At 46.4% G+C, this 22,067-nt stretch overlaps 1 protein-coding gene across 2 annotated transcripts in view; it reads right to left on the bottom strand.

Moving 5' to 3' along the window:
* Positions 1–22,067, bottom strand: part of STIM2 (stromal interaction molecule 2) — a 197,652-nt gene that overhangs the window by 9,308 nt on the left and 166,277 nt on the right. For both annotated transcript variants that reach the window (XM_063922212.1, XM_063922221.1), the window contains exons 4-8: positions 16,952–17,063; positions 13,666–13,781; positions 13,405–13,582; positions 4,732–4,909; positions 1,573–1,740 (exon numbers count right to left, since the gene is read on the bottom strand). In XM_063922212.1, the coding sequence (XP_063778282.1) occupies positions 1,573–1,740; positions 4,732–4,909; positions 13,405–13,582; positions 13,666–13,781; positions 16,952–17,063 (752 nt within the window). The remainder of the gene's footprint in view (positions 1–1,572; positions 1,741–4,731; positions 4,910–13,404; positions 13,583–13,665; positions 13,782–16,951; positions 17,064–22,067) is intronic.

The raw sequence follows: 22,067 nt of genomic DNA, 5'->3' as shown, positions 1-22,067 counted from the left end.
ATATAAATAATAAACTGTACATTCAAGAAAACCATATGTTGGGATTTAGGTAAATACCTAAAGGGTGTGTAAAAAATCCCAAGACCTGTTATCCTTAGCCTCAATGGCTCAAATTTAAAAGTATTGAAGAGGTCCGGTTCTTGGTGCCCCCGCACACTTTATGTCCAGTTAGTGCTGAGCCACCCTACGTAGTGGAGATGGGTGTATTCCGCAGGTATAACCACCCCATCCCCGCAGTGTTCAGTGCTGAAAACTTTATTCATATTATATACTGTGTTACTTACCAGGAGGGAGAACTGGTTAGGTTTTGTGGCAGCAGAACACTCACCTATTCCGCCATAAAGGGGACGCGCAGATATTTATTGCATTTAACTTTGAATTAAATGATTTTTTATTTTATGTTTTGGTAAATCCTTAAAAGTATCACCCATCCTCTCGGTAGTAGGTTTCCCCTATCCAAAGGAGCCGATGGGCAGCTCTTGGATCTTCCCAGCTTCCAGCAGGAAGGCTCTACATCACTTCACACAAAGCTGGTGAACTTTCTGCAGTAAGTGGGTGTGATTAAGAACTCTGGTGACCGGACTTCCCGGTTTTATGTATGACTTGTTACGTATGATCTCTTTTACGGATGATTTGTGATGCAGACTATGCAGTGCTGCAGAGTGTTGTGGTGTGGTTACACAACCATGTGTATAGAGAAGTAAAAATGAACAACTGCCTTAAATCTATTTGATTCAGGAGGTCTAGAAAACATACGGCAGGAGGACAACGAGCTACCTGCTACACATTTAATCAGGTAGGCCCAAGACTGATAAACTGCAATCTCGCCATTACAGAAGCTGTATTAGCTGTAAGTGTTATGAATGGATAGGGCACTACAGTACATATCGGCACTGGATTCTAAACAAACACTACTAGTACATGGAAGTGACTATTAGGGGTTACATACGTTATACCGGCCCGTCCGGATGTCGGCTGTGATAATATAGACAGAGGCATCCCGCCCGCCAGAATGCCGGCAGCGGGGCGAGCGCTAAGAGTCCCCTTATGGGATCGGTGGCTCGCTGCACTTGCCACCGGATATATTCCTACTCCCTGGGTGATGTGGACACCCACGAGTGGGAATAGCCCTGGTGAGCGGGGATTCTGGCTGTAAGCTGTCAGGATTTTGCCGTCTGTATCCTGAATGCCGGGATCCCGACCACCAGCATTTAACTGCATCCCACTGTTAGGGTGCCCATACACCGAGCAGCTCGGTCAGATTTTGCTACAAACATACATGTGCATGCCCGAGTAGACAGGCATTCTCTGGTCACGCCCAAACCACATGTGCCCATCTCCCCTGCTAATATCAGATAGATCTGTTTTTAAAAAGCAACCTGTTTGGGCTCATGCACTTATCTGCCGCAAATAATATTTTTACCCGCCGAAAGGATGCAAAAATCTCAGCATTTCAGTGGAAACAATATATAAAATGTTTGCATTATGGTGTCTTATAATTATTCATTACGACACGCTCTATAATGGTGTGTGACATTAAACACTGGCAAATACAGTAGAAACTGCCATTACCTCCTCTTTGGCAATTGCAAGCTGCATTTCGGCATTCTGTTTCTTAATGTTATAGTACTGCACTTCCACCTCGTGCGTTAGCTGCAGCCACTTCTGCAGAGCATCAGGGACAGACCAGTTACTTCTCAGCTCAAATTCCTTTTCAGCTTTTCTCAAAGCCATGCGAACCTACAAATAGCACATACTTCTTTACTTCATCTAGGCACAAATTACACACAGAGCATATTTATATATAAGTAAAAGCCTGCTAACTGCTCGTTATAACTATTAATATATTATTAACTATGGGGCTGATAAAGACTTGTACGCTAACCTCATGGATCGTTTATAAGTCCTATGGTGGGGACACTGCGCATGTGCAAGACTCGTAGTGGCTGCGCAGAGTGGGTCCTACGTCCTCGCACTCTGTGCCCCCTAAACCCCAGACTGATTGACAGACTGCGGGCATTTGGGAGCAGGAAAGGGGCAACAACCGGGTCCACCACCCCTTTCTGGAAGTGCCGTAGTCCGTGTCCGGAAACGTCTGCGACCTCGGCTGCAGATCGGAGACAGAAATCTGAGTTACCTGAATGCTACTCAGATGACAACTGGTCCCGCAGAGGGACCCGATGGTGCGTCTTCAGATGCATCAGAAGATCACGGAAGCCAGCAGGAGGCGTCTATTTACACCAGACGACTGCTGCTTCCTTGCAGCTGTGCAATATCGTACAACTCTGAATCAGCTCCTATGCCATTCCTAACTATGTTAATCAGACATTAATCACAATTAAAGAAATATATTCAACAACGGAAGCATGAGGTGAATTCAATTAAGAGAGAGTTGGGTCCTGCGAGACGTTTCACAGTGAATCTGCACAGAGATCTGCATCTGCAAGACAAACTCGCAATCCTCTTTCCAATCAAATTTGTAGTTTGTGTGTGTTACCCCCCTGAGTACCTGAAAAGGTGGCTTTCTGGTAAAGGAAAAAATATGAGGACAGAGCAGAGTCTCTAGTACACCTCTCCCAACAGATAATCATGCACTTGAGGGTATTTAACCAATTTCCGCCCAGGTGGGTAGTTTTCTACCCAGCACTTCCAATCAAATTTGTATTTTGTGTGTGCCTCCAGTACACCTCTCCTAACAAATAATCATGCACTTGGGGGGTATTTAAATAGTAGAATTTGACCCAAAAATAAATTTAATTTTCAGGTGAATTTCTCTAAGAAGCCCAAAAGTGGGTTAAATGACGCGGGACACACATGTACAGGTGTAAATGACGCGGGACACACATGTACAGGTGTAAATGACGCGAGACACACATGTACGGGTGTAAATGACGCGAGACACACATGTACGGGTGTAAATGACGCGAGACACATATGTACGGGTGTAAATGACGCGGGACAAGTATGTACGGGTGTAAATGACGCGGTACAAGTATGTACAGGTGTAAATGACGCGATATAAGTATGTACGGGTGTAAATGACGCGGGACAAGTATGTACATGTGTAAATGACGCAGGACGAGTATGTACATGTGTAAATGACGCAGGGCGAGTATGTACATGTGTAAATGACGCAGGGCGAGTATGTACATGTGTAAATGACGCAGGGCGAGTATGTACATGTGTAAATGACGCAGGGCGAGTATGTACATGTGTAAATGACGCAGGGCGAGTATGTACATGTGTAAATGACGCAGGGCGAGTATGTACATGTGTAAATGACGCAGGGCGAGTATGTACATGTGTAAATGACGCAGGGCGAGTATGTACATGTGTAAATGACGCAGGGCGAGTATGTACATGTGTAAATGACGCAGGGCGAGTATGTACATGTGTAAATGACGCAGGGCGAGTATGTACATGTGTAAATGACGCAGGGCGAGTATGTACATGAGTAAGTACAGGTGTAAATTATATGGCACATGAATTTTGGTATTGGGTTCACCTGAATTTATTAAAGCCAGGATTGGAAACCTCTCCCCTATCTCTGGACTCCATAATGGTTGCTGTAGAGCAGGGGTGTTCTCTAGTGATTACCAGAGAAAATGGTCTCATGGGTCACATAATTGAAAGTGAGGACCAGGGGTACATATCTGTCTGAGGGTGCCAGGATCGGGGAGAAAGAGCACTTTTAATGCTTTATCTCCTTTCTGACTTTCGTAAAGGTCTGCAGTTATCATCACATCCTTGGTGCTATGAGACTATTAAGCCCTCACCCCCTGCAACATCTACTATATAAAGCTGGTACCTGTAAGTTTTCTCCTATTTTAACCCCTTCAGTGCTTAGAATGATTCCCAATCACCCTTAATGGTTAAAATTAAAAGTCTAAAATAATTACAAGGTAATCTACTTGCTTCAATGGCTAGACAGCTATGCAGTAAGAATAGTGAAGATTTATTGTGCAGCAATAAAGTGACCAATTAAGTACTCGTGCAGCAAAGCAGCAAACGGATGAGTTTTCTTTTCTTTCTAAACAAATCTAATATGTATTAGGAGTAGTTGATTCGTGACTGAAAGCACAGCAACAGATTGCACTACACATGCCTCTATGTAACTGTCTAGAAACCCTGCCTCCCCCCTCCCCCGTCCCAAACCAGCGGCATTATTACATTGCCCTTTTCTTAGCAACTTAACCATTTTGTTTATTCATTGGTGTATTTTTCCCTTTAAGCTCTCTTAAACCTATTTCTCTAAGAGCCACACAACACCGTGCAAATTAATACGGCTTCAGTCCCCGTCTATTCTGTATTGCCAGGTTAAATTTCACTGCCCCTCCAGTCCTCCCTCCCTATGTAAGTGTGTATATAAAGTGAGGCACATGCCACGGATAGCTCATTTCCCATAGAACAACTCAGAACATAATGACGCATTTTGACCTCCAATGCTATCTGTAGAACCCGAATGTTGTGGACAAGCGACAGTTCCCGAGTGGCGCTGAAAGGGTCTGGTGTAAAACACCTAAAAATGATGTACAGATCTTTCATTTCATCTAAACATAAAATAGTGCTCTAAATAAACCAGATGTCATAGTTCTCTAGTACAGAAACCCTTCAGATATAACCAGCATTGTAAGAGTTACCTTATTAGAGACTTACTGTAAGTGGTTACACTAGAGAGAGTTTTAGTGCAAGGAGTAAAGAAAGGACAAGAGTAAAGGGGTGATGTTGTACCTGGACTAGTTCTTCTTCTGCATATTTCAGCCTACTGAGCTCACACTCTGCCCCTTCTCTCAGCTCTCGGAGCCGCTGTGCTTCCCGCTTTGCATCACTAATCTCATCCATTAATTTGCGTTCTAGGTTTTGTTTTTCTACGGCGACATTTCGGTTTTCTTCCTGGGCTTTATCCAGCCTTCAAGTACAAAAGAAGAAAGTGCAAAGAAAAGGTGAAAACACATTGCTGCCAAGACCTGTTTCACCAAGGAAAAATAAAAACTTATCACATGTATAATTCATGGTCTGTGCAGGATGTACAACACTGCCATAATAAGGATACAATGCTATTTTGATAAAGTTGTAAAGTTGTGAAAGACTTGAACCAAGCGTCAAAAATAAGAATTTACTTACCGATAATTCTATTTCTCGTAGTCCGTAGTGGATGCTGGGAACTCCGTAAGGACCATGTGGAATAGCGGCTCCGCAGGAGACTGGGCACAAAAGAAAAGCTTTAGGACTACCTGGTGTGCACTGGCTCCTCCCCCTATGACCCTCCTCCAAGCCTCAGTTAGGATACTGTGCCCGGACGAGCGTACACAATAAGGAAGGATTTTGAATCCCGGGTAAGACTCATACCAGCCACACCAATCACACCGTACAACTTGTGATATGAACCCAGTTAACAGCATGATAACAGAGGAGCCTCTGGATAGATGGCTCACAACAACAATAACCATGTACAAGTATTGCAGATAATCCGCACTTGGGATGGGCGCCCAGCATCCACTACGGACTACAAGAAATAGAATTATCGGTAAGTAAATTCTTATTTTCTCTGACGTCCTAGTGGATGCTGGGAACTCCGTAAGGACCATGGGGATTATACCAAAGCTCCCAAACGGGCGGGAGAGTGCGGATGACTCTGCAGCACCGAGTGAGAAAACTCCAGGTCCTCCTCAGCCAGAGTGTCAAATTTGTAAAATTTCACATAAGTATTTGACCCTGACCAAGTAGCAGCTCGGCAAAGTTGTAAAGCCGAGACCCCTCGGGCAGCCGCCCAAGATGAGCCCACCTTCCTTGTGGAGTGGGCTTTTACAGATTTTGGCTGTGGCAGGCCTGCCACAGAATGCGCAAGCTGAATTGTACTACAAATCCAGCGAGCAATAGTCTGCTTAGAAGCAGGAGTCCTCAATTCTGCCCTGTCCGTATGAAAAATCAGGTAAGGGCTTTTACAGGATAAAGCCGCCAATTCTGACACACGCCTGGCTGAAGCCAGGGCCAACAGCATGACCACTTTCCATGTGAGATATTTTAAGTCCACAGTGTTGAGTGGTTCAAACCAATGTGATTTTAGGAAACCCAAAACAACATTCAGATCCCAGGGTGCCACTGGAGGCACAAAAGGAGGCTGTATATGTAGCACTCCCTTAACAAACGTCTGGACTTCAGGCACTGAAGCCAGTTCTCTCTGAAAGAAAATCGACAGGGCCGAAATCTGGACCTTAATGGATCCTAATTTTAGGCCCATAGACACTCCTGCTTGCAGGAAATGCAGGAATCGACCCAGTTGAAATTCCTCCGTCGGGGCCTTTTTGGCCTCGCACCACGCAACATATTTCCGCCAGATGCGGTGATAATGCTTTGCAATTACATCCTTTCTGGCTTTTATCAAAGTAGGGATGACTTCGTCTGGAATGCCTTTTTCCTTTAGGATCCGGCGTTCAACTGCCATGCCGTCAAACGCAGCCGCGGCAAGTCTTGGAACAGACAGGGTCCCTGCTGGAGCAGGTCCCTTCTCAGAGGTAGAGGCCACGGGTCCTCTGTGAGCATTTCTTGAAGTTCCGGGTACCAAGTCCTTCTTGGCCAATCCGGAGCCACGAGAATAGTTCTTACTCCTCCCCGCCGTATAATCCTCAGCACTTTGGGTATGAGAGGCAGAGGAGGGAACACATACACTGACTGGTACACCCACGGTGTTACCAGAGCGTCCACAGCTATTGCTTGAGGGTCCCTTGACCTGGCGCAATACCTGTCCAGTTTTTTGTTGAGGCGGGACGCCATCATGTCCACCTTTGGTTTTTCCCAACGGTTTACAATCATGTGGAAGACTTCTGGGTGAAGTCCCCACTCTCCCGGGTGGAGGTCGTGCCTGCTGAGGAAGTCTGCTTCCCAGTTGTCCACTCCCGGAATGAACACTGCTGACAGTGCTATCACATGATTTTCCGCCCAGCGAAGAATCCTTGCAGCTTCTGCCATTGCCCTCCTGCTTCTTGTGCCGCCCTGTCTGTTTACGTGGGCGACTGCCGTGATGTTGTCCGACTGGATCAGCACCGGCTGACCTTGAAGCAGAGGTCTTGCTTGGCTCAGAGCATTGTAAATGGCTCTTAACTCCAGGATATTTATGTGAAGTGATGTCTCCAGGCTTGACCACAAGCCCTGGAAGTTTCTTCCCTGTGTGACTGCTCCCCAGCCTCGCAGGCTGGCATCTGTGGTCACCAGGACCCAGTCCTGAATGCCGAATCTGCGGCCCTCTAGAAGATGAGCACTCTGCAACCACCACAGGAGAGACACCCTTGTCCTTGGGGACAGGGTTATCCGCCGATGCATCTGAAGATGCGATCCGGACCATTTGTCCAGCAGGTCCCACTGGAATGTTCTTGCGTGGAATCTGCCGAATGGGATTGCTTCGTAGGAAGCCACCATTTTTCCCAGGACCCTTGTGCATTGATGCACTGATACTTGGCCTGGTTTTAGGAGGTTTCTGACTAGCTCGGATAACTCTCTGGCTCTCTCTTCCGGGAGAAACACCTTTTTTTTGGACTGTGTCCAGGATCATCCCTAGGAATAGAAGACGTGTCGTCGGGATCAGCTGCGATTTTGGGATATTGAGAATCCAACCGTGCTGCCGCAGCACTACTTGAGATAGTGCTACTCCGACTACCAACTGTTCCTCGGATCTTGCCCTTATCAGGAGATCGTCCAAGTAAGGGATAATTAAAACTCCTTTCCTTCGAAGGAGTATCATCATTTCGGCCATTACTTTGGTAAAGACCCGGGGCGCCGTGGACAATCCAAACGGCAGCGTCTGAAACTGATAGTGGCAGTTCTGTACCACAAACCTGAGGTACCCTTCGTGAGAAGGGTAAATTGGGACATGGAGGTAAGCATCCTTGATGTCCAGAGACACCATATAATCCCCTTCTTCCAGGTTCGCGATCACCGCTCTGAGTGACTCCATCTTGACTTTGAACCTCTGTATGCAAGTGTTCAAAGATTTTAGATTTAAAATAGGTCTCACCGAGCCATCCGGCTTCGGTACCACAAACAGCGTGGAATAATACCCCTTTCCCTGTTGCAGAAGGGGTACCTTGATTATCACCTGCTGAGAATACAGCTTGTGAATGGCTTCCAATACCGCCTCCCTGTCGGAGGGAGACGTCGGTAAGGCAGACTTTAGGAAACGGCGGGGGGGAGACGTCTCGAATTCCAATTTGTACCCCTGAGATACCACCTGAAGGATCCAGGGGTCCACTTGTGAGTGAGCCCACTGCGCGCTGAAATTCTTGAGACGGGCCCCCACCGTGCCTGAGTCCGTGTAGAGCCCCAGCGTCATGCTGAGGACTTGGCAGAAGCGGGAGAGGGCTTCCTGGGAACTGGCTGTTTGCTGCAGCCTTTTTCCTCTCCCTCTGCCACGGGGCAGAAATGAGGAGCCTTTTGCCCGCTTGCCCTTATGGGGCCGAAAGGACTGCGCCTGATAATACGGCGTCTTCTTATGTTGAGAGGCTACCTGGGGTAAAAATGTGGATTTCCCAGCAGTTGCCGTGGACACTAGGTCCGATAGACCTACCCCAAATAACTCCTCCCCTTTATAAGGCAATACTTCCATATGCCTTTTGGAATCAGCATCACCTGACCACTGCCGCGTCCATAACCCTCTTCTGGCAGATATGGACCGCGCACTTACTCTTGATGCCAGTCGGCAAATATCCCTCTGTGCATCACGCATATATTAAAATGCATCTTTTAAATGCTCTATAGTCAGTAATATACTGTCCCTATCCAGGGTATCAATATTTTCAGTCAGGGAATCCGACCACGCCACCCCAGCACTGCACATCCAGGCTGAGGCGATTGCTGGTCGCAGTATAACACCCGTGTGAGTGTATATACATTTTAGGATATTCTCCTGCTTTCTGTCAGCAGGTTCCTTAAGGGCGGCCGTATCAGGAGACGGTAGTGCCACCTGTTTAGACAAGCGTGTGAGCGCTTTATCCACCCTAGGGGGTGTTTCCCAACATGCCCTATCCTCTGGCGGGAAGGGGTATGATGCCAATAACCTTTTAGGGATTATCACTTTTTTATCGGGAGAAACCCACGCTTCATCACACACTTCATTTAATTCCTCAGATGCAGGAAAAACTACAGGTAGTTTTTTCTCACCAAACATAATACCCTTTTTAGTGGTACTTGTACTATCAGAAATGTGTAAAACATTTTTCATTGCCTCAATCATGTAACGTGTGGCCCTACTGGAAGTCACATTCGTCTCTTCATCGTCGACACTGGAGTCAGTATCCGTGTCGGCGTCTGTATCTGCCACCTGAGGTAGCGGGCGTTTTAGAGCCCCTGATGGTCTTTGAGACGCCTGGACAGGCACAAGCTGAGTAGCCGGCTGTCTCATGTCATCAACCGTCTTTTGTAAAGAGCTGACACTTTCACGTAATTCCTTCCATAAGCCCATCCACTCAGGTGTCGACTCCCTAGGGGGTGACATCTCCATTATAGGCAATTGCTCCGCCTCCACATCATTTTCCTCCTCATACATGTCGACACAGTCGTACCGACACACAGCACACACACAGGGAATGCTCTGATAGAGGACAGGACCCCACTAGCCCTTTGGGGAGACAGAGGGAGAGTATGCCAGCACACACCAGAGCGCTATATATATGTTGGGATAACACTATACAGAGTGTTTTTCCCCTTATAGCTGCTGTTTATATTATACTGCGCCTAATTAGTGCCCCCCCTCTTGTTTTACCCTTTTCTGTAGTGCAGGACTGCAGGGGAGAGTCAGGGAGACGTCCTTCCAGCGGAGCTGTGAGGGAAAATGGCGCCAGTGTGCTGAGGAGAAAGGCTCCGCCCCCTTCTCGGCGGACTTTTCTCCCGCTTTTTTTAGGAATCTGGCAGGGGTTAATATACATCCATATAGCCCTGGGGGTTATATGTGATGTATTTTAGCCAGCCAAGGTGTTCATATTGCTGCTCAGGGCCCCCCCCCCCCAGCGCCCTGCACCCATCAGTGACCGGAGCGTGTGGTGTGCATGAGGAGCAATGGCGCACAGCTGCAGTGCTGTGCGCTACCTTGGTGAAGACTGATGTCTTCTGCCGCCGATTTTCCGGACTTCTTCTTGCTTCTGGCTCTGTAAGGGGGCCGGCGGCGCGGCTCTGGGACCGGACTCCGAGGCTGGGCCTGTGTTCGGTCCCTCTGGAGCTAATGGTGTCCAGTAGCCTAAGAAGCCCAAGCTGGCTGCAAGCAGGCAGGTTCGCTTCTTCTCCCTTTAGTCCCTCGATGCAGTGAGCCTGTTGCCAGCAGGTCTCACTGAAAATAAAAAACCTAAAACTAACTTTTCCTAAGAAGCTCAGGAGAGCCCCCTAGATTGCACCCAGCTCGGTCGGGCACAAAAATCTAACTGAGGCTTGGAGGAGGGTCATAGGGGGAGGAGCCAGTGCACACCAGGTAGTCCTAAAGCTTTTCTTTTGTGCCCAGTCTCCTGCGGAGCCGCTATTCCCCATGGTCCTTACGGAGTTCCCAGCATCCACTAGGACGTCCGAGAAAAAGGAAATGGCTTTCGGTACATGTCAGATGTTATCAGAAAATTAATCAGGCGTTGCTCACCGGATTATGCCAAGTGCTGGTATATTTCTTGCAATAGAAGTTTAGTATAGTATAGTATATAAAATATGTATCTCTTCTATACATGAATAGATGCCTCATGCACTGAGTTTTGTGCCCTCAATCTGAATTTGGGGGGTCATTCAGAAATAGACACAGATCGCTGCATATGCAGGGCATGGAATTAAGGTTGACTCCTGGCAGAGCAGTCTGGCTGCGCTGTCATGTGGTCCGCCATTTTTTAATTCTGAGCGTCTGCATGTGACAAAACGCAGCCGCCCCCGAAAACGTTCCTGGCACGCCCCCGTTTTGCCCGCCACGCCAACGATATGCTGCGTCGCCATCCCCTGAGTGCCCAGCGATGTCAATCATCTTGCCGCAAGGAGAAGGGTTGCAGACCAGATGTACGTGGCAGCTGCATATAGACGCGCAGCTGCTTCCATCTCTAAATCAGCCTCTTAGTTCGGGACTGAAGAGTTAGACAGCTAAAAGGGCACATATCCGATAAGTATTAATCCAGATAAGTAAAGGTTATCAAAGCCCTGTGTACGCTATAAGTTATATGGGCCGGCCTCATATGTACCAAATGCATGAGAGAAGCTGCCGTTGAGAATGGTTATAAATGTAATAAAAGGTGAAAGGTCCGCAAATGGACAGGTGCACACACCCTAGCCTAGCTCATCTGCATCTACTTTCTCACACTTTGATAGACAAACTGTGATAGGCAATGTCATGAGAACCTGGCAGTGTGGTCAGCAAACAAGGAGGCACAGAGTGACGCCAGCCACCTGCCAACTCAATTACCTGCCAGCATCTGGTTTGTATAAGGAAAAAAAAAAAACCTGACTGTATATGTATACAAGACCTCTAATAAGTAGCCATATATGACATATCTAGTAGAACACCTTTTTAGGTTACGTATAAAAAAACAAAACAAAACAAAAAAACACCTGGTTTGTATAAAAAAAAGTAGCCATATATGATATATCTAGTCACACACCTTTTTGGGTTACGTTCCATGTATTGAATTCAATACATAAATTCAATACATAGAACGTAACCCAAAAAGGTGTTCTACTAGATATATCATATATGGCTACTTATTAGAGGTCTTGTATACATATACAGCCAGGTTTTTTGTTTTTTTTACAAACCATTTTTTTTGTTGTTTTTTTAACCCAGTCAAAGAAAACGTAAGAATTTGCTTTAGATTAGAGTGCTTCAATAGATCTGAATGCCATGACTGCCCACCAACAGGGAAACTCGTGGGTGTATACAGATGTGTCCTCATACATCTAGCCTCAATACAACACGCAGCGGGAAATCCCTTGCGTGAGTGAACGGACATGTCCTATGGAACTCTATTAGCGTTAGGCATCTCTTTTTGCTGAAAATACATCTTATTCGCACCACTATGTGAATAGGATGCACAGAGACTCTGCTGATCAAAATTATAAGTGGCATTCCTATGTTCTGTGTCATGTAGCTATAAATGAAATGCTACGTTACAGTGTTTTCTAGGTAGCGCAGCATTTCATATGCAGACACAGCTACAGTCGCACACAGAATCTAGGCACGCAGCATATTTTATTAAGCAAAAGCTGCTTGTGTGTCCTATTCACATCGTTTTGCAAATAAGAGGCATTTTAATGAAAAAAGTCACACAAAAATATGCTCTCGCTACCAACTCACGTACAGGGAGGCTAGATGTAAGTGAGCACATCTGTAGCTCTTGGTATATTACAGGGAGCAAATCTAGTGCCCGCCAGGAAAGCCTCCCCTCTACCTGTCTAATGGCAGGGTTCCGCCTACTACTGTCACAGACTGATGAGTACCATAGCGAGAGAAGCCACTGGAAAGCAGAATATACGTGTGGCGTCCTATAAGCATGTTCTGGCACATGTACAGCTCACGTGTCAGGAATGATCTGTGCGTGCGACATATACTGATGCAAATCTGAAGCATTCTGAAGACTAGACAGCACTAATGCAAATCTAGACCAATGCAAATCTGGTATTTACTTAAAGCCTATGTTTTTATTTACAAATAGAAGATCTGAGGACCGCAAGACCAAAGATCACTGAAATGGGTAAACTAAAGGTCCATGCACACTACATGACGTTGCTCTATGAGCGACGTTGTCTAGTGTTTCCCCGCACAAACTGAGCGATATGACCACTCCTACTGCTCAATCACGCAGCCGCCGGCCATGCATGCAGCTCCTGGACGACAGTCCAGATAGAGCATGCATGCACTACAGACAGCGACGATAGTTGCCGACCCAAGGGGCCACGCATTGTTCATCGCTGGTGGCATACACACTTGCCGAGAAAATTAGCGATGCCGCTCAGAAAGGGGGGGGGGGGGGGGGGGGGGACATGAGCAACGTCACTCAGGAAGGGGGGGAAATGAGCAACGTCACTCAGGAAGGGGGGGAAATGAGCAACGTCGCTCAGGAAGGGGGGGAAATGAGCAACGTCGCTCAGGAAGGGGGGGAAATGAGCAACGTCGCTCAGGAAGGGGGGGAAATGAGCAACGTCGCTCAGGAAGAGGGGAAAATGAGCAACGTCGCTCAGGAAGGGGGGGAAATGAGCAACGTCGCTCAGGAAGGGGGGAAATGAGCAACGTCGCTCAGGAAGGGGGTGAAATGAGCAACGTCGCTCATTTTCTCGGCAAGTGTGTATGGGCCATAACTAATGTTTAAGGACCAATATGAAATATATTTAACAAACTAACATATTATGAAGGAAATGCTTATTAACGTCCCCATTTAACAAAAAAATCAATGATCTTACCTTTCCTGTAATTCAAAGAGACTTATTTCAGCCTTGTGCAGCCCCTCTAAATCTTTCATCATCTGTGATATATGTTCTTTAGACGTCTTATTCTGGGTATAGGCAAACCAGCAGCCACCAACACCAATGACAATCGAAATGGTCAGTACAAAGTCTTTCACCCAGTTATGAGGTGGTCCTGGAAAGATGATGTTTAGTAGGTCACGTAATACAGATACACCAGTTATTCACCATCAATAGTTTTTAACTATTTATACTAACTTGTTAATGGTCCAAACAAAACGACATCTAACGCCTTAAGGTGCAGTTTCTGTCTGTGGCTTCGATCAACGATTTTCAGTTGTGTGATCATAAATGCCGGCTCATTCACAGCTATTCTGCACATGGGAAAGAAAGGAGAGAGCATATGTCACTGCAATACAGATCTTTGATATCCTTTGCTTACAGAGCCGTCATTTAAACTCAACCGTGCTTTAAGAGGGGAATTCAGATCAAATCCTCAAGTTTCTCCAACAAATATATTGTTTGCATAAGTATTGAATCCTTTTCCTGGGGAAGTTCTACATTTGCACTCGGTACAGACACTTTTCTAATGAAGACAAAATTGACTGACTAGAATGACTGTGAAAATAAAGACTAAAGAGCATCCCAGTGGACTGCGATGGATCTATTACTAAAACGCAAGTCCCAATGTCCCAATGGACTGCGTCGGTTTTATTACCAAGATACAAATGTTACCATTTAGCCCCCAAATTCGGTAAAGAAAGAGGGTATCTGGTCAAAATGTTTACATGGCTATAATGTCAACATTTAACATGTTGATAACAGAATGTCGACAATACATTTTTGTGTTATTTTTTGGGTTAGGCTAAAATATAGATGTGCCCTCATACATCTTGCCTCAATAATTCATGCAGCACGAGATGCCTGGCGCAACCGAGGTCAAAGGGTGTAGTATGTTATGTTGGCGGTCAGGCTCCCGGCGGCCAGCATACCGGCGCCGGAATCCTGACCGCCGACATAGCGACAGCTGGGCGAGCTCGCTGCGCTCGCCACGCTGCAGGCATGGTGGTGCACTACGCACGCCACGCTATCTATTCTCCCTCCAGGGGGGTCTTGGACCCCCAAGAGGGAGAAAAGCTGTCTGTATGCCGGCGGTCGGGATTCCAGCGCCGGTATGCTGGTCGTCGGGAGCCCGGGCACCGGCAAACTGAAGACCACCCAGGTCAAGTGCTAATGTCGGGAGCAGAAAATGCACCTGGGCGTGTATGCACAGCGATTATGGCTGACATGGCTGGGCTGAAAACCGCTGAGTGCATACACACTGAGCGATTTTCCCCCCTGCCCAGCGATGTCAGCGGGGGTGAGTGGCTTTCCATAGCAGGGCGCTATGGAAAGCCGTTCACCCCGCCATTCATCTACTGGTAATAACAGCAGATGAACGCGGCCGCCAGCGAAGAAGCGCATCAGAGCTCATCGCCGGGGCATACACACTGGGCGGTTTTGAGCTGAAAGCAGCTCAACACACCAAAAATGAGCTGCTTTCAGCTCAAAATCGCCCATTGTGTATGGGCCTTTAGTCGCAACATGATGCGACTAGGATGCACCAGGAGACTCTGCTGGTTAATGCAACACTGTATATCTGTGTGTGACTGAGTCTATATACCGAGCAGAACAGAACTTGCATTGGAAAGAAGCTGCAGCCGCTACATTGTAGCACTTCATTTACAGATTCAGAGACTCAGTCACAAACATAATATACAAGTATTGCATATCACATTAATCAGCACAATCCCATGGTGTACTAGCTGCAGCACGCTGCACCCAACATACATTTTCTGCATTCAAATCTTACAATGTTCAAACATTTATTAGAATGCCTCCTACTACCACCTATACCATACACAATGCACCCTCACAATTGTCCCGATCTTCACCGTGAGACCTACAAGCTTCTCTCCGGTCACCTATCCTCTCTTCCAGTTAGATTACAATAAGTCTCCTGAGCAGATGCCGTCCCTCTCTACCCCTTCATTTATGGTCTGCACTTCATTCATCTACCTTGTAAGGCCCTGCTTCATGGGCATCCTGTGTTTCTGGCGGCCTGGCTCTACAGAGCACCGGGGATCATTCCAAATCTAGGATGAGAGAGATAGTACAGAGGTTTTCTTGCACTATTTCTGTCTGGTGGGGGGGGGGGGGGGGCGGAGGGAGTCTGACCACTCATCTTACAGAAAGATTAAATGAACATTGGCAAAGAGCAGAAAAAAAATTGATTGCTAAAGTCAAACCCTGGATCACAATCTACTTGAGAAACGAATGCACTATTTAAATAATGGGGTGTACAGCCTTTATCTACCTGGCCTGGAGACAAAATCACTTATACAATGTGCCAATCTGCCCCCCAACAAGGATTGCTGCTGCTAGCGCTGTATAAAGTATAAAAATGGGGATTCAATACCTATGCAAACAGCAAAGGAGAACAATTCAATGTAGGATTTGTTATTCAGTAATTAAGACTGTCAGTAGGTGTGAATACTATTGCAGGAGGTACTGCATGTTCTCCAGTTTTCATGAAAGCCTTCAGGTTTTACATAACATACCTCACTTTAAAGCCCAACTTTCTTAACATCCACTTGTCCAATATGTTTAAACCCTGAGGTTAGTCATGATGAAAAGGCCCTGACTTGTCAGCTGCTTACCAAGATACCAGCTCCATTTCAGTACAAACAATGGATCCCAGTATTAGAGATGACAGCCCCTGGCAACCACTGGAAACGTGGAAGATAATGCAGCTTTTTTATACAGAGTGCACACACAGTACAGGTTGTCTCTCCAATATCCGTTATACCAAAAACTTAAAATATTCCCAAAACTAAATATTTAGTTCTCTGACATGCCCTATTACACTAACGTCAATGTGACGGGTCAAACCGTGTTCCCAAGACTGCCCGTCACAGCCCGTTTGCTTGCTGACCCCACCGGGCTTGCGCCAGGCTGTCCGGTGATCATGCATTGCCGCACCAGTGCATGGGAGCTGCACTCTCTACAGTCTCCACACGGCTATTGCCTTCATCTAGGTCCCTACAGCCACCGGGTGAGCTCGCTTGGACTCTCAACACCAACTTGGACCACGACGGTGCTGCAATAGACAGATCTGGAGCCCGCAAGCCTTCCTAAGCATATGTGCAGCCCACGTCTTCCTCTGGATTCATCTTTACAAGGATCCGTATAAAAAAATATGGAAAAGGCCGAAATACTTTTGTTCCCAAGCATTTTCGCAATTCGGAGACTCGACCTGTATGGCCTTCTATAAGTTACACAAGTAGATTTTAAAAAAGGATCTTAAGAAAACTCAGCATGGAAAGTGTTAAAAATAGTTGTTTCCAAATGACAGGGAGTCCATACCTATCATGGACCTGCTTACTAGAATTTGGCATCCGGTGTCATATAGTAAGCTTAATACGTGAGGGCGTGCAGTGACTCAAGGTCAGCATGTAGGATGGGATTCTGTGAAACGTTTAGTCAGAGGAACAGAGGCGATTACCTTGGCAGAGTTGTTCCTTTGACAGAATTTCTTCGGAAGTTCATCTCGTACTGCGGGAGCTCCACAAACTCAAACAGCCACTGTAACGTCTCCTCTTCTGTCCAGTTATGAACTGGAAAACAAGGCACATCTATTACAGCAGGTGTGCTATAGAAACAGATTTATGGAGGTCATTTGCACAGTTCTGAAGGGTAATCATGAATGGGATAATGCAACTATTATTATTATCCTTTATTTATATGGCGCCACAAGGGTTCCGCAGTGCCCAATGACAGAGTACATAAACAAATAATCAAACAGGAAAACAGCAACTTACAGTTGATGACAGTATAGGACAAGTACAGGGTAAATAAACATAGTTACATCAGCAGATGACACTGGAATAAGTATCAGGTGGCAGAAGACTGATGGATTTGGTGCAGTTGAAGATTATTAAAGTAAGAAAGGATAAGCACATGAGGAAAGAGGGCCCTGCTCGTGAGAGCTTACATTCTAAAGGGGAGGGGTAGACAGATAGGGGTGACACAGATGGGGTACATAGAGAGCGTAGAACAGAGGGTTAGGATGAGATTTGGCTGGGTTTGGTGAAGAAGTGGGTCTTGAGAGCCCGTTTGAAGTTTTGCAGAGAGGTGGAGAGTCTGAGGGGGAGAGGTAGAGAATTCCAAAGAAGTGGTGCAGCACGTGAAAAATCTTGGAGGTAGGAGTGGGAGGAAGTAATCTGTAGGCAGGAGAGTCGGCGTGCATTAGCAGAGCGAAGAGGACAGGTGGGAGTGTAAAGGGAGATAAGGTCAGAGATGTAGATGGGAGAGGAGTGGGTGAGGGCTTTGTAAGCGAGAGTGAGACGCTTGAAATGGATTCTGAAAGGGAAGGGGATCCAGTGAAGGTCTAGTAAGAGAGGAGAGGTGGACGTAGTGCGTTTGGTGAGGAAGATGAGCCGGGCAGCAGCATTGAGGATAGATTGGAGTGGAGAGAGGTATTTGTCAGGAATGCCAGTCAGGAGCAGATTACAGTAGTCCAGTCTGGAGATGACCAGTGAGTGGATAAGAGTCTTAGTAGCATCCTGGGTCAGAAAGGGCCTGATCCTGGAAATATTTTTTAGATGAAAATGGCAGGTTTGTGAGAGGTGCTGAATGTGTGGTTTGAAGGAGAGGGAGGAGTCAAGGATTACTCCAAGACAGCGCACTTGGGGGCTAGAGGAGATAGTAGTGCCATCAATAGATAATGAGATTGTAGGAGGTGAGGTTATGCGGAAGGGAGGGAAGATTATCAGCTCGGTCTTAGACATGTTAAGTTTAAGAAAGCGCTGGGACATCCAGGAAGAGGTAGCAGAGAGACAGTTGGAGATACGAGTGAGGAAAGCAGGGGAGAGGTCTGGAGAGGAAAGATAGATTTGGGTGTCATCAGCATAGAGATGATATTGGAAACCAAAAGAACTAATGAGCTTACCTAGTGAGGACGTATAGAGAGAAGAGGACCAAGGACAGAACCTTGGGGTACCCCTACAGTTAGTGGAAGTGAGGGGGAGGTAGAGTCATGAGAGGAGACAGAGAAAGAACGGTCAGAAAGGTAGGAGGACAGCCAAGAGAGGGCAGTGTCACGCAGACCAATGGAGTGAAGAATTTGCAGTAGGAGAGGATGGTCCATAGTGTCAAAAGCAGCAGAGAGATCAAGTAGAATAAGTATAGACTAGTGTCCCTTAGATTTAGCAGCATAGAGGTCATTGCATACTTTTGTAAGGGCAGTTTCAGTGGAGTGGAGAGGACGGAAGCCAGACTGGAATGGGTCAAGCAGTGAGTGTGAGGAAAGAAAGGAAGTAAGGCGGTTGTAGACAATACGGGAGGCAAAAGGGAGGAGAGAGATGGCTCGGTAGTTGGAGAGAGTGTTTGGATCAAGTGTAGGTTTTTTAAGAATAGGAGAGATGAGTGCATGCTTGAAGGCAGAGGGGACAGTGCCTGATGAGAGGGATAGATTGAGAAGGTGGGAAAAATGGGAACAAGCAGAAGGAGAGAGGTAGCGGTGGAGGCGGGATAGGGTCAAGTGGGGAGGTGGTGAGGGGACAGGAACGAATGAGGGCCATGACTTCCTCTCCAGATGCATGGGAGAAAGATGTCAAAGTAGGTGCGACGGATGGGGAGGGTTGGTAAGGGATGGGAGAGAGCTGGTTACTGATGGTCTGGTGTGGTGTGATGTCCTGACGTATGGAGTCAATTTTGGATGTGAAGTAAGTGGCAAAGTCAAGAGCAGAGAGTGAGGAAGGGCGACGAGGTGGAGGTGGGCAGAGGAGTGAGTTGAGAGTGGCAAAGAGGCGCCGGGGGTTGGAAGACTGGGAGGAGATGAGGTTCTTGAAGTATGACTGTTTAGCAAGAGAAAGGGCAGCACTGAAGGATGAGAGCATAAGTTTGAAATGGAGGAAGTCTGCCTTAGAGCGTGATTTCCTCCAGTGTCGCTCAGCAGTACGTGAGCATTTTTGCAGATATCTGGTGCATTTGGTGTGCCAGGGTTGAGGTGTTAATTTGCGAGGGTGAATAGTGGTTGGTGGAGCAACAGAGTCAAGAGCAGAAGTAAGGGATGCATTGTATGTGGAAGTGGCTTGTTCAGGGCATGAGAGAGAGAGAATAGGAGAGAGAAGCGAGTCCAACAGGGAGGAAAGGAATGTGGTGTCAATAGCTTCAATGTTACGCTTAGTGATGGTAGCCTTAGGAGGTAGAGATGGGGAAGTCGAGAGAGATAGGTTGAAGGAGAGCAGGTGGTGGTCAGAGAGGGGAAATGGGGAGTTGGAAAAATCAGAAATATCACAGCGGTGAGTGAAGACCAGATCCAGTGAGCTCCCATTAACATGGGAGGGTGAGGAGGTCTACTGGGAGAGACCAAGTGAAGAGGTGAGGTTAAGGAGTTTAGAGGCAGGGGATTGTGTGGGGATGTCAATAGGGATGTTGAAATTGCCTAGGATAATGGAGGGAATGTCAGAAGAGAGGAAGTGAGGAAGCCAGGAAGCAAAGTTGTCGATGAATTTGGAAGCAGTGCCAGGGGGGCGGTAAATGACAGCTACTCTAAGATGGACAGGTCGGAATAGGCGTATGACATGGACCTCAAATGTAGAGAATGTAAGGGATGGTTCTGGTGGTATGAGTTGGTAGGAGTAACTAGAAGGTAAAAGGAGTGGACCCCAACACCACCCCCATGGCGACCCCCAGGTCGGGGGTGTGTGTGTGTGTGTGTGTGTGTGTGTGTGTGTGTGTGTGTGTGTGTGTGTGTGTGTGTGTGTGTGTGTGTGTGTGTGTGTGTGTGAATGTGAGGCCCCCAGCAGAGAGAGCAGCAGGAGAAGTAGTGTCAGAGGGTGTAATCCAAGTTTCAGTAATGGCTAGTAGGTGTAGGGAGTTGGAAATGAAAAGGTCATGAGTGGGGACCAGTTTGTTACAAACAGATCTGGCATTCCAGAGGGCACAGGATAGGGGGTATGAGTTTGTGGGAGAGATGTGAATGAGATTAACAGGGTTGCTGTAGTGATGAGGTGAGATTAACTTTGAGGGCAGGGATGATGAGAGAGTAGTGATGGTACGGGTGCCTGAGCTAGGAGGGGAAACTGCAGGAGGTGGGCAGGGAGGGAGGTCAGTGTGATGTGGATGGGGATATGGGGAGGTGACAGGGAAGGGAGAGAGGGAGCAGGGCTGAGTTGTGGGGTAGCAGGACCATGGGGCAAAGGTAAATGAAAGTGGGGTAACAGGAAAGGAGGGGGAAGGAAACAGAGGGATGGAGGGGAGACAGAGGAGGAGGTGTAGTAGACTAGGGGGGAAGGATAAAGATACATTATTAGGTAGACACTGAGTGATGTGGGGAGTATAAGAAAGCCTTGACATAGTGTTAAGTAGGTAAATAGGTAAGGTAGGGAAAGTGGAAGTAGGAGAGGAGACTGTAAGGGAATCAGAGCAGAAGAATTGCAGAAATGCAGGCGAGAAAAGCAGTGTAGGCTCAATGGGTGTAGATTTAGTATGAAATGAGTCAAAAGCGTAGATAAAGTGGGTGCAGAAATGTATTTGGGCTGTAAGAAATGAAAGGATTGTGAGAGGGTTAAGAAGCAATGGTAATTCTGTTAGATTTTTCAAGTGTTTGTAGATGAGAAGATGAACTCACAATTGTCCAAAGAAGATCTTTGTGATCCTGATTATGGATGGAAACCAGATCTTACATATGTTCTTTTCTGCAAATGGGTTGCATAGTGTTCACAGAGTGAAAGTTGGAGGGTGATAAATTTGCATATGCAGTTGATATTGATAAGTAGTTCATCTGTTGTTTGAGGTTTTCTTTCAGGTTTTTCGTCCAGGCTAAGTCCAGGCTTTGATATTAAAATTAGATATCTGCTCCCTTTGAGCCTCCTCCCTTCGAGTACTACACCCTGGATCAATCAGCCAGGCTTAATCAGCCAAGTATACTCTAATATGAACTAACATTAACATGTGTAAGGTATAGGTTCACTGATTAAAACCCCACCCATTGCCCAATAAAGCTAAAACAAACAAATAATGATATCGGAGGAGGACATCCCAAATTCCCCAAATATCTAACAATTAAACAGGCTAAATTCTGCACAAAACAATAACTCCAGATTACCTATGCAAACAGACCCTGCAGAGTATAGTATCCTAGATCACTGTGCAGCTGCTGAGAGTTGTAGTACAGGTTGAGTATTCCTTATCCAAAATGCTTGGGACCAGAGGTATTTTGGATATCGGATTTTTCCGTATTTTGGAATAATTGCATACCATAATGAGATATCATGGTGATGGGACCTAAATCTAAGCACAGAATGCATTTATGTTTTATATACACCTTATACACACAACCTGAAGGTAATTTTAGACAATATTTTATATAACTTTGTGCATTAAACAAAGTGTGTGCACATTCACACAATTCATTTATGTTTCATATACACCTTATGCACACAGCCTGAAGGTCATTTAATACAATATTTTTAATAACTTTGTGTATTAAACAAAGTTTGTGTACATTGAGTCATCAAAAAACAAAGGTTTCACTATCTCACTCTAAATCAAAAAAGTCCGTATTTCGGAATATTTGGATATGGGATACTCAACCTGTAATTGTTTTGATTACC

The sequence above is a fragment of the Pseudophryne corroboree genome, chromosome 1 (assembly GCF_028390025.1).
Source record: "Pseudophryne corroboree isolate aPseCor3 chromosome 1, aPseCor3.hap2, whole genome shotgun sequence".
NCBI lineage: Eukaryota > Metazoa > Chordata > Amphibia > Anura > Myobatrachidae > Pseudophryne > Pseudophryne corroboree.
Note: the sequence above shows the minus strand (reverse complement) of the source record. Positions and strands in the feature narration are given on the sequence as shown.